This window comes from Sinocyclocheilus anshuiensis, unplaced genomic scaffold, assembly GCF_001515605.1.
Source record: "Sinocyclocheilus anshuiensis isolate Anshui unplaced genomic scaffold, SAMN03320099.WGS_v1.1 scaffold1032, whole genome shotgun sequence".
Taxonomy (NCBI): domain Eukaryota; kingdom Metazoa; phylum Chordata; class Actinopteri; order Cypriniformes; family Cyprinidae; genus Sinocyclocheilus; species Sinocyclocheilus anshuiensis.
This window is the reverse complement of record NW_015549638.1, coordinates 198,827-211,705: the sequence shown is the minus strand read 5'-3', so window position 1 is coordinate 211,705 and position 12,879 is coordinate 198,827. Positions and strand designations below refer to the sequence as shown.

The window sequence follows — 12,879 nt, the reverse complement described above, 5'->3', positions numbered from 1 at the left end:
TATTTTTTATTTTTTTTTTTTTATTTTTTTTTTTAATTTGAGAATGTTTTTGAGAAATATTATTACTTTTACTAAAAATAATTGTTGTCTATCTAAATATATTTTAAAATGTAATTTATTCCTGTGCTGACAGGCAAAGCTGAATTTTCAGCAGCCATTAATACAGTTTTCAGTGTCACATGATCCTTCAGAAATCATTCTAATATGCTGATTTGGTGCTCAAGAAACATTTATTATTATCATCAATGTTGAAAACAGTTGTGCTGCTTAAAATTTTTTGTGGGAACTGGTTTTTAGGATTCTTCCATGAATAGAAAGTTCAAAAGAGAAACATTTATTTGAAAATAAAATCACTGTGCTTCGTGTTCTTGTACTTCAAGCTCATTAAAAATACTGAGTACTAAAAAAAAAGTGAGTCAGATGTTGATTGTGTTACCACTGACAGATTCACTGAGTTACTGATTTCTGGCATTTGCACATACTGTAACCCAGCCATTTTCACAATCACCCATATCCCACCAAGGAAAGCTGCCCTGGCAACACAGGTCTGAATCCAGCTTGCAACACTTCCTGAACTTGTTCTCCACATCGTTTCATGACCTCTCTTCAATATACTATGAGTAAAGATGTCCAAAAAACAAAAAGGTAGGTGGGTGAGGTAGAGGCATGATATGAAAATTGGGACAAGATTTCTTTGTTTTCAAAATCTCCTATTGCTTTCATGTCCATTTGTTGAATATTTGAGAAATTTGATTATGCGTTCAGCTAACAATTATAGTGTAGCTAAAAAGACTTTTACTATGTTTAAATCTGGATAAGGCATCGAAATTAGATGTGATTTTTAGCAGGTATTCTGTCTAAGCCAGACAACAAAAGTCAAACATCTTGATATAAGTTTGCAGTCATCAATGAACAATATTTCCTAAGTGGGTCCAGCTCCAGTGCCATTAGGGACTGGGGACAGAGCCATGATTTCTGGATCAGAGCGCATCGTGTCATCGTCTATAAGCACACATCTACAAATGAAACGCGACATCAATCAGACGACTATTTATAGTGTGGATAAAAGAGAAATCTAACACTAATAAATGTGTTTGTTGCCTGCCAAAACTCCATGTACTTTACATGGATGCCCACAGAGAGAAATAAAGAGAGATGGGGAGGAGGTGGAGACAGTGAAAGAGAAGAGAGGATGGTTGGTTGGAGATGAAGACACAGGAATGGTGGATCCTGCTGCGAGGGGGCACAGGATGACGGTCTCCCACTGGCACGCCGCATAGACAGTGGGTAGTCGTACGCAGACTCACACACAGTGGGCAGTGCCACAGTCAGAAAGACGGAAATAGACCGAACTCACACATATCGCCAACTGAGTCTCATAGGCTTCATGGAATATGACTACAAGCTGCGAGACACGGTCCCACACACTCAGACATGTATGGCACACATACATGACAAAGACGCCCACCGACAGCCCCATCCACCCACAAACACAGACGAACAGACAAACAGCCCCTCTCCAGCATCACACACACACACACACACACACACACACACACACATAAACACAAGCAATCCCCTGATGGCGCTCATAGGTGAGTTGGAGTGTGTAAGTGTGTGAACACTGGGAATGAGGAACATATGCTGCCTAAAGAGCCAGGAGGCAACGTCTACTACATGATCAAGGCTTTCAGAGTTCATTACTGAACTATACAGTGCCACCATAAAAGCATTTGGACACGTACAGCACACTTCAGTAATGTGTAGTCAGGAAAAAGGGCACCTGCCTTTACTGATTTTTTTGTGCTTTATGAAAACAAATATGGTGTATAAATGTTAACTTATTTATAGGTAAATATACAGGAATTTTGAAGATATAAACAGAAGGAAGTCATGTGTGACCTTTTTCTCATTAGTTTTTTTTGCATTAAATCCATATATACACACACAGGGTATATATACATATATTTTACCTTTTACTTGTATTTCACCTCAAGTAAATGTCAATATCATCAATTTCCATTTAACCCTCATTTGAAAATTTAGTTTAGGAGTAAGACTTTTTAAAAATGTTTTTTAAATAAGTCTCTCATTCTCACAGAGGCTGCATTTATTTGACCAAAAATACAGTAAAAAGTAATATTGTGAAATATTATTAGAAGTAATCAGATTACTATTTTATTATATTTCAAAATGTAATTTATTTCTGTGATGGCTAGGGCTGCCCCCTAATAGTCGACTAATCATTAGTCGACCAGAAGAGGCTTGGTCGACCAAAATTTTATTAGTCGCATAAAAATTGTTTTTTTATAAAATAAATCCACAGGCGAAGTCACGCAGTTCGTGACGGACAAATTGTTAACGGCTAGTCTATGGTAATACAGTACATCAGGCAGGACATCCAAACGCTCGCCTATCATTCATCGACCTCAAATATAGCTTATCAGCTGAAATATGCAAGTATTGGCAACTTTACATGGCTGCTTGATCTAATGTTAACCTAGAGGAATGTGCGTTATTGTGTCTGTGTGGAGTGTAGAACCTGAACAATAGCGCGCTCACTGCGTGACAGATGGAGGCGCCGGTGCACATACTTACTCTTAAAGGGGTGGTTCACTGTTTTTTTTCTAGGCTTGATTGTGTTTATGGGGTGCAGTCTAACATGTGTTAATGCTTCGTTTAAAAAAAAAAAAAAACCGTCCTGCTTTTATGAAGCCCCGCCCTCAGAAATAGGCGATGGGCTCTGATTGGTTAGCTAGTCCAGTGTGTTGTGATCTAGTGTGCGTCTAAACATCTCGCTCCTCACCTCAGCGCATGTGCTCCGGTTGTATTGTAAACAACGGCGTCGTTAATATCGCTTATAAGTTTGAGCCCGATTGAGAAGCAGAGGATATTATTGAAGAGGATCGAGCATTTAACTTTCAGTGTTGTAATTTTGCAGATATTGTTTATGCTCAAACAGCAACATTACACACTTAACTAACGTTAAAAAAGTGAAATCGCAATCAACCACCCCTTTAAAATAGGCTACTCCGTCATTTTTGGTCATTCAGATTAGTGGTCGACCGATATTGGTTTTTTGATAGCCGATGCCGATATCTTGGAAAGCAGGGTGGCCAATGGCCGATACAAAGCCGATATAATTTTATGTAATATTCAAGAAATTTGAAATAATTTGAAAATGGATTAAAAAATAAATGTGTAAAATAAACATGCTTATACTTTAAATGACAAAGTATTTTTCACAAATAAATAAATATTTAATAAAAATATAATTAAAAAGGAAGTAAACACTAACCAACAGGGCACTCAGTATTCTGGGAAGTTTGTGTGCATTGAGAATCATATTTTTTCAAATGAAATAAAGCCAAGGTAACACTCATTTAACATACAGCACACAGTGAAAATTATATGAATATGACACTGGGCAAAAGCATGAAGCACAGCATAATTTGAAATCACGAGTTTAAAGTTTGTCGATTGCGCGTCTCAGTGAAGCTGAACTCTCTTCCTTGTCCGTATTCAATTCGCATGGACCGACCGTTATCATGCAGAGTACACGTGATCGTGCAGGACACAAATGCACACTTCATAAGATCTCACAGCTGGATTCGACTAAGTATTAGACAGAACTGTTAACGACGACAGCAAACAAGAGGGAGAATGTGAGCACAGTGTTCAGGCTAGGGCTGGGTATTGATTCAGATGTTCCGATTCGATTCGATTTGCAAGCTCTCGATTCTCGATTTTTTTATTACATTCAGTGAATATAGTTTTAATACAAATGCTATTGATATTTCTAAAAAATGAACAGTAAACATCAGTTTACAAATGGTGAATTAATAAAAAGAAATTAAGCCACATGCCTGTATTTTAAACCTATACTTTTTTTTGTATGGTCCTTTTTTAAACAATAATAGGGCCCTATAAAATGTTTTTAATTTTTCTGGTAATCAGATGAAGGCATAAAATAGTTTTTTCAAATGAAACGGTAAAATGCTAATGAAGTGACTCTCAGAGCAGCTGGAGATGACATTCGTGTTCATATCATTATATAGTCATCCACGCTTTAGTATGTGTAAACAAAACAGTGCACTGCGCCATCCGCCATTCATTCATTGCGGAAATCATGGCGCCTTATGCGTGATATCAAATGCTTCCGCAGATTTATAGTATTACTATAGCATTTCACCAGATCATTGCGAATCACGCGTATGGCCATGATAAGCGCTGAATAATAATAATAATAATAATAATAATATATTTAATTTATATAGCGCCTTTCCCAAGCTCAAGGACGCTCTACAAGGTACACCAAAGCAGCAAATATTATGAATGAATGACAGGCTTTCTGTTGTAACATCGCGCAAGGTAAATAAGGGTGACATCTAGTGGAGAAGACTAATGATAAGATTCACGTTAATCAGATCTTATTTTAAATGTGTGCTGATATAAATCCCGGAAAAGATTGATTTGCGGCTTTTGAGAATCGATATCGAATCAACGTCATTTAAAAAAACGATTAATCAAAAAACCTATTTTTTTGCCCAGCCCTAGTTCAGGCGCTGCCGTTCTCAGCGATAATAAAAGTCCGGTGCGCCATCAAAATAAAAGTCCCGCCACAAACGCATCGGCCAAACAGAAAAACTTATCGGCTGATGCCGATATTTGAAAAATGCCAAATATCGGCCAATATATCAGCCTTGGCGATATATCGGTCGAGCACTAATTCAGATAAGAGTAATAAATCTTTCAAATCTGTAAAGACTCTACGTTTATGTGTGTGCACTCACTATAACAACAAAACATTGCACTTTTGTAAAATAATGAAAGCAAACAGGATGTGGTTTCTGCCGTCTCGGTCTGTGAACTTGATCACGAAACTCCGTGTAGCTATATCTTTGTCTTACAGACATTAAAAATATATCTATAGAGTGTCTACTTTCAAATTAACCAATTCAAATAGAAAACAAATATTCTCAGATTATGTAATCCGTATGAAACAAGGTGCATCACTACTGCAGAGATGATCAGTCAGTGTCGCCGAGTTCATCTCTTAAACAGAGAACAAAGAAAGCACTAGTTTAGCAAATTATTAACATGTTAATGTAGTCTCCTCACTGTTTTTCACTGACACATTACTTCTGCCGGTGCGCTGTGGCAAGCTTTATGCGTGTGCTTGAGCACTTAGGGCTATGTAGGCAATTAAAGGCTCATTATAATGATTTAAACAGTTTATTAATAAACGTGTGATTAGTCGACTAATGCTTCAAATGAACGACTACTAGTCGACCAGAAAAATCCTTAGTTGAGGGCAATGTAAATATGAAATATTCAGGAACTCTCACTAAGATTAGTCCGGGGTAACAAATAATTACTAATGTAATACGTATTTTAATAGTGCAATAGATCAAAGATCTGGGCCTGAAAGGTGAATACAGTACCTACTGTACATTTTTAGGAATGGGAAAGCTTACTATTCTTAACAATGGTGGTTACGGCCATCTGCTATGTGCCCAAATAAATTTGGGGCCCTGTACATCTTATAATACTTTTTTGTATACATTTTAATTCCTTTGTTTAACAGTTCTATCTGATTATTAGACAGACTTCTGTCCATGGACAGAACTGTTAACGACGACAGCGAACAAGAGGGAGAATGTGAGTACTGTGTGTTCAGACACTGCCGTTCTCAGCGCCGTCAAAATAAAAGTCCCGCCACAAACGCATCGGCCAAACAGAAAAACTTATCGGCTGATGCCGATATTTGAAAAATGCCAAATATCGGCCAATATATCAGCCTTGGCGATATATCGGTCGAGCACTAATTCAGATAAGAGTAATAAATCTTTCAAATCTGTAAAGACTCTACGTTTATGTGTGTGCACTCACTATAACAACAAAACATTGCACTTTTGTAAAATAATGAAAGCAAACAGGATGTGGTTTCTGCCGTCTCGGTCTGTGAACTTGATCACGAAACTCCGTGTAGCTATATCTTTGTCTTACAGACATTAAAAATATATCTATAGAGTGTCTACTTTCAAATTAACCAATTCAAATAGAAAACAAATATTCTCAGATTATGTAATCCGTATGAAACAAGGTGCATCACTACTGCAGAGATGATCAGTCAGTGTCGCCGAGTTCATCTCTTAAACAGAGAACAAAGAAAGCACTAGTTTAGCAAATTATTAACATGTTAATGTAGTCTCCTCACTGTTTTTCACTGACACATTACTTCTGCCGGTGCGCTGTGGCAAGCTTTATGCGTGTGCTTGAGCACTTAGGGCTATGTAGGCAATTAAAGGCTCATTATAATGATTTAAACAGTTTATTAATAAACGTGTGATTAGTCGACTAATGCTTCAAATGAACGACTACTAGTCGACCAGAAAAATCCTTAGTTGAGGGCAATGTAAATATGAAATATTCAGGAACTCTCACTAAGATTAGTCCGGGGTAACAAATAATTACTAATGTAATACGTATTTTAATAGTGCAATAGATCAAAGATCTGGGCCTGAAAGGTGAATACAGTACCTACTGTACATTTTTAGGAATGGGAAAGCTTACTATTCTTAACAATGGTGGTTACGGCCATCTGCTATGTGCCCAAATAAATTTGGGGCCCTGTACATCCTCACATCAGCACAAAATCACAAGACGCCAGACATTACTGCATTTCTTTGGCCATAAAAGGAAAGAACGGGCCATGAGGATACTATAATAATGACATGAATAATGAAAGCATTGGGAAAGTTTGTAAAGGCCTTTTGCAGATGCACCTACTGTATTACATACCAGTCAGTCGAGGCTCCTTGTGGTGAAAGAGTTTTGTCCTTGTGTCTGCCTCTACCTAAACAAAACACACACGAAAAGAATAAGTTAGAAACTCCACTCAGGCTCTCCAGCCCTCTCAACTGCTGAAGCATTTCACCGCTTGAAGAGATTGTGTGATGGTGAAACAAAAGTATTAAACTTTGTTCTGCCAAACTGAGTGTTCTGCCTTGAAACTATAATTTTGCTTTATTTAAACCAAAAGATGGACATTGTGTAGACCTGGACCTCAAGATGGACATTGTGTAGACTTTTCTGTCCATAAACAACTTGAAACACTCTTAATCCCCTTCACAGAACTTATCATTGCATCTGTAAATTGTACGGTACTTAAAATGTCACATCTGGAGTTTATGAGTGTAAGCATGCAGAATGGAGAGGATTCTCTCAGCTTTATCAGAACTTTTGGCAAGCTCTGATTCTCCTCAACAAACCCAGTGCTAAGTCTTATATCATCCTTCTTAGAACTAGATTGGTAAACTATGTCATTTGTGAGTAGTTTTGGGAGATTTAGACCACTGTCCCATTGCTACAGATCAAACCAGATGAGATTTAGGAGACGCGGTTGTATATGTGTTCGCTGGAACACTGCAGGGACGTGCTGGAGAGACATGGTTGTATAGTCTGAGAGAGCATTGGGATCTTTCATTACATGAGTTGAGCCTCATTGTAAGTTTCTAATCTTGCACGCTGCCGTGTATAATCCGCCGAGAAAACTTGGATGTCATCATCCAAGTTTAGCGTGCAGCGTGAAGTCCTCTGCGAAGGGGAAATAGAACATGTTTGATGGCTAAACCATAGATGAACATACATGGAGCTCTTTTAGGTCAGTCACGTAACCGTGATGCTTGCGAATCAGGGCCAGTAGTTCTCCGATCGCTGAGATGTGTCGGACCACCCTGGTGCTATACTTGAGGGGGAGGGAGGGTTTACACTCAGAGGATTGTGGAGATGTCTGTACAACACGTTTAGATGAGGTCAGACCCAGAATAAGACAATAGACAGCGGGATTCGAGATAAATCTCAACACTGTGACTGCGTGTGTTTGTATGATGGGCAGGTGTGACAATGAATGATAATGCATATAAAAATAAACATACAGTAGGTGTACAGTGTCTTTCTGTATAATGATTATTTCCACATTAATTATTATTTAGTTAAAAAAATACTATTTAAAATTTGGAAATAATCATTAATCATTATTTCCAAAAAGAATGATTATTTCCATTATTTTTATATAATGGAAATAATCATTATTTTGGAATATTTCTTCAAAAAAGAAATATATATATACACACACACACACACACACACACACACACACAAAAGTTTGAGGTTGGTAAGATTTTTTTAAAGGGGTGGTTCACTGGGCTTTTTATATATATATATATATATATATATATATATATAAAATAAAATAAAATAAGATTTCTATTTTGAAAAAATATTGAAAAATATATATAAAAAATATTGAAAAAATTTTAAGCAGCTAGATAGATAATAAATATTAACATGATTTCTGAAGGATCATGTGACACTGAAGACTGTAGTAATGGCTGATTACAATTCAGTGTTGTATCACAGAAATAAATTCTACTTTACAGTACATTCAAATAGAAAACTGTTGTTTTAAATTGTGATAATATTTCACAATATTACTGCTTTTATTGAATTACTGATCAAATAAATGCAGCATTAATGAGCATAAGAGACTTCTTTAAAAACATTAAAAATCTTACTATCTAATCTTACTAAAAATCTTAAATCTTATATACAGAGATGTTAATATTATATACATACATACAATTTAAATTAGCTACAAAACGAATTACTAGCCTTTTTATAAACATTATTATTACAAAAGATTTTTAAGATCATGACAAACAAATTCAGTGGAGTGAGTCCAAACTTTCGGCTGGTAGTGTACAACCGTGGGCGCGTACTTTAGACACAAAAACAGTGTGGTATGTGTGTTTATAATGCCATTTTTCTGTGCTCGGAGCCTACAGGTAGGAGTGTGTGTATGTTTGTTTATCTGTGTGTGTGTATGTGTATATATCGTTCCTACAAACGTGTAAATGCGAGTGTCAGCGCAGGGGCCCTGCTTAAGGCGCGGTCTTATTTACTCCTGTCAGCCCATAAAGCCAGCCTGAGTGCCACGCTGATTGAAATCCCTTTTTGTGTGCTAGTCTTCAGTGATGTGGCTTTTCTCTCCCCCTCATCTCATGATGGAAGCCTGTACTGTTAATCTGAGAGTGGCCCCTGAAAGGACAAAATGAGTTCCTGGGCTGAATGCACCCTTTACCTCCTCTGTCTTGGTCTATTCAGACGTGGGGCGTGAGAGCTGGCGGCTAACACCTCCACAACAATACACGGCAAAGCAATGCAAACCTTCCTTACACAAACTACTCTGTCTCTAGGAGACTTGTTTTTCCCACATTATCTTCTTGCTCACAAAATAGCAGCAACGTCTTCCATTATGGCACCTCAGAATACAGAAGATATGTACTAGGATCAAAATAAGAGTGAATAATAGCAACGACAAAGGGGCAGAAAAAATGGATCTGTGTGGCTTATCTGAACATTAAGAAGAAACAATCGGTCACACTTTATTTTAAGGTCCAATTATTGCTATTAAAGGGGTCATATGATGCAAATTAAATTTTCCTTTCTCTTTGAAGTGTTACAAGCTCTTGGTGCATAAAGAAGATCTGTAAAGTTGCAAAGACTGAAGTATCAAATCCAAAGAGATATTCTTTATAAAACCACACCTACCTAAAACGGCTCGTTCTACATCACAGTATGTTAAGGGGCGTAACATTTCCGTCACACGCTTGAGGTATTCGGCCAATCACAACGCACTGGATAGCTGGCCAATCACACCACACCTCGCTTTTCAGACCGATGAGCTTTGTAAAAATCGACGCGTTTCAGAAAGGCGGGGCATAGAGGAGAAACAATAATGTACAGTATGTGGAAAATAATGTGTTTTTTGAACCTTAAACCGCATAAACACATTTCATTACACCAAATACACAAAATAATGTTATTTTTAGCAACATCATATGACCCCTTTAATAAATCATGAACTACGTCTTTTGCCTCAAAAAACTCCTAATTTGCTGCTTATTAATAGTTAGTAGGTAGTTAAGTTTGGGTAGGATTAGGGATGTAAAAATGATCATGCAGAATATATGCTTGATAAGTACTAATAACCAGCCAAAATGTTAATAATAGTCATTCTAATAAACAACTAGTTAATAGTGAAAATTGGTCCCTATACTAAAGTGTTACCAAACAATTATTAAGCATCCTTCTGTGAAATAATAAGGTACAGGTAGAAAGATAAGGTACATGTATCATGGTATTTTCACAGTACTACCACAGTATTTTTTCTAAGTGTATACTTGATATAAAGGGTTTGGTCAAGCATAAGTAGTGCAAGATATTCAGTAGACATTAGCTGGGTTCACATTTTCTGAAAGATTTTTTCATACAGTACCATATGCTTTGCTTTTTAAGTTAGCATACCGTTACTTTGGTACTAAAATGCTTCTGTGAATAAAAAAAAAAGTACATACACAACAAGAAAAAATGTTTTCGGGTCAACTTCCTAATGGAAGCCACATTGTCAGGGCCATGGCCTAGCGTTTAGCACATGTGCTCATCATTTCCTGTCACTGCTAGTGCTACATGTCTGTAGCATGTGTGCTAACTGCTAGGCTTCACTATTAACAACTTAGAATATCCCAAACCTTGTGTATGATCATTTACAGTGCTGTGAAAAGGTTTTTGCCCCCTTCCTGTTTTTTTAATTTTTTGCATATTTGTCACACTTAAAAGATTCAGATCATCAAACAAATTTTAATATTACACAAAGATAATGCAAGTAAATACAAAATGCAGTTTTTAAATGATGATTTCTTTTATTAAGGGAAAAAAGCTGTCCAAACCTGCCTGGCCCTACGTGAAAAAGTAATTGCCCCCTAAATCTAATAACTGGTTGTGCCACGCTTTGCAGCAACAACTGCAATCAAGTGTTTGCGATAACTGGCAATGAGTCTTTCACATCGCTGTGGAGGAATTTTGTCCCACTCTTCTTTGCAGAATTGTTTTAATTCAGCCACATTGGAGGGTTTTCGAGCATAAATGGACCGTTTAAGCATCTCAATCTGATTTAAGTCCGGACTTTGACTTGGTCACTCCAAAACCTTAATTTAGTTTTTCTTGAGCCATTCAGGCTTTTTTCCCTTAATAAATGAAATCATCATTTAAAAACTGCATTTTGTATTTACTTGCATTATCTTTGTGTAATATTAAAATTTGTTTGATGATCTGAATTTTTAAGTGTGACAAATATGCAAAAAATAAAAAAAAACTGGAAGGGGGCAAAAACCTTTTCACAGCACTGTATGTATGATACAATACTAAATACAGATTAGCAAAATTAGTCTGACTGGAAACCTGGTCAAGCAGCTCAGAAGCTGTGCGTATCGATGGACCCCATTAGAGACAGAAAAAGAAGAATATCTCGTTGGGGTGGAATTCCCCTCTGAAACGAGATAAGTCGGGTCCTTTGTTCTCTGGCCTCTGTGACAGAGCGCTTATATAATGCAGTCATAGAAAATGGGGACTATGTCAGGCCATAATGTAAAGTGGGCCAGTGGCCTGTTTATTTGTTGGAATGGAAGGATGGAAAGATGAAGGAACTGAGTTGAAGAGAGAGAGATCATACGACCGTTGTCTTACATAAGGCCCAGAAAGGATGTGTGAAACTGAGCATCATGGCTCATCCACGCAGATAAAGAGATCAGGAAACACAAAAGGACAGGGTCCTAAGCAGTACTAAACAGTTTTTGCTATTTAGTCAAAGTCAACCATTAAAGATGCTAATTACTTGAAGGCCTGTTTGCTGGACTAAATACTGGGCTGTCCTCATTCACACTGACCGCTGGAGGTTAAAGGTTGCTATGCTGTGGTGAAGGGTGTTTAAAATAGGCATAGTGTTTAAAAAAATCTGATCACAAATTAGATACACTGCCTGTAAAACTAATATATCATTCTATTTTGACAATGAATCAATTTTCCATTTCGGGCTAAACTAAAACTGGACAAATAGACCAGTAGTTCTTACCCTTTTTGACACCAAGGCTTCCCACTGTCCTTAACATCAAAGGTCCCATGACTTTTCCAGGTTATTGTATAAGAATTATTAAAATATTGTTTTACTCACAATTTATACCTGATTAAATATTTTAGAGATTAACTGGAAAATAATATATATAAATAATAAAATAAAATAAAATGAAATAGGCTTCCTCATATATCCAGGTTTTCCAAGACAGTAGTAATCCAGGTTGTTTAAAGAAAAAAAGGAGAGGGAAAAAAAAAACAGTTGTTCAGAGGGTGGATTAAAATAAGACACATCTTCAGCTTATGTTAATGCTTGTTTTGTCTTATTTTAAACAATTTTAAGTCATCTTGAGGCTCCCTTGGAGGTTAGCTGAGACCCCCTGGTGGGCCCTGGCCTCCTAGTTAAAAACCACTGTAATATGTCATACAATTATATAAATAACTAATTTTTGTCTTATGCCCTATCAAAAAACATACAGTAGGTGCTTGACGTCCGTCATTTGTAACCAGCAGAATGCTTGTTCCATATTATTGCAGGCAATATTTAAAACTCAGCATGATGAAAAACGTTAATCTGCATCAAACTTGTATACACAAGACCAGTGTTTTCACACAATTAAGTTGTTTCCTGCTATGCAGGTCACATACAGGAAATGAACAGTGAGGGAATCAAAGAGAGATGGAGGAGGAAAATGAGAGATCTCTCTTCTGACTCGGTGTGACTGTGAGGTTAGACTCTGGAGTGAGCAACACAAAGAGATTAACCTATTTACATCTGTTTTTTGTACAGCTAATTTCAGCCATCTGCATTCTCTCTAAAGACTTTGTCACACAAAACTAATAAAAGTCATCTGGCGCACAAAATTAGAGAACACAGAACTGTACAGAGAGGAAGATGGACTCAAA

At 37.0% G+C, this 12,879-nt stretch overlaps 1 protein-coding gene across 1 annotated transcript in view; it reads right to left on the bottom strand.

The window, feature by feature from the left end:
- Positions 1-12,879, bottom strand: part of LOC107659826 (transcription factor SOX-5-like) — a 220,673-nt gene that overhangs the window by 129,610 nt on the left and 78,184 nt on the right. Inside the window, 1 exon segment of the mRNA XM_016448883.1 lies at positions 6,805-6,859. Coding sequence (XP_016304369.1) covers positions 6,805-6,859 — 55 coding nt within the window.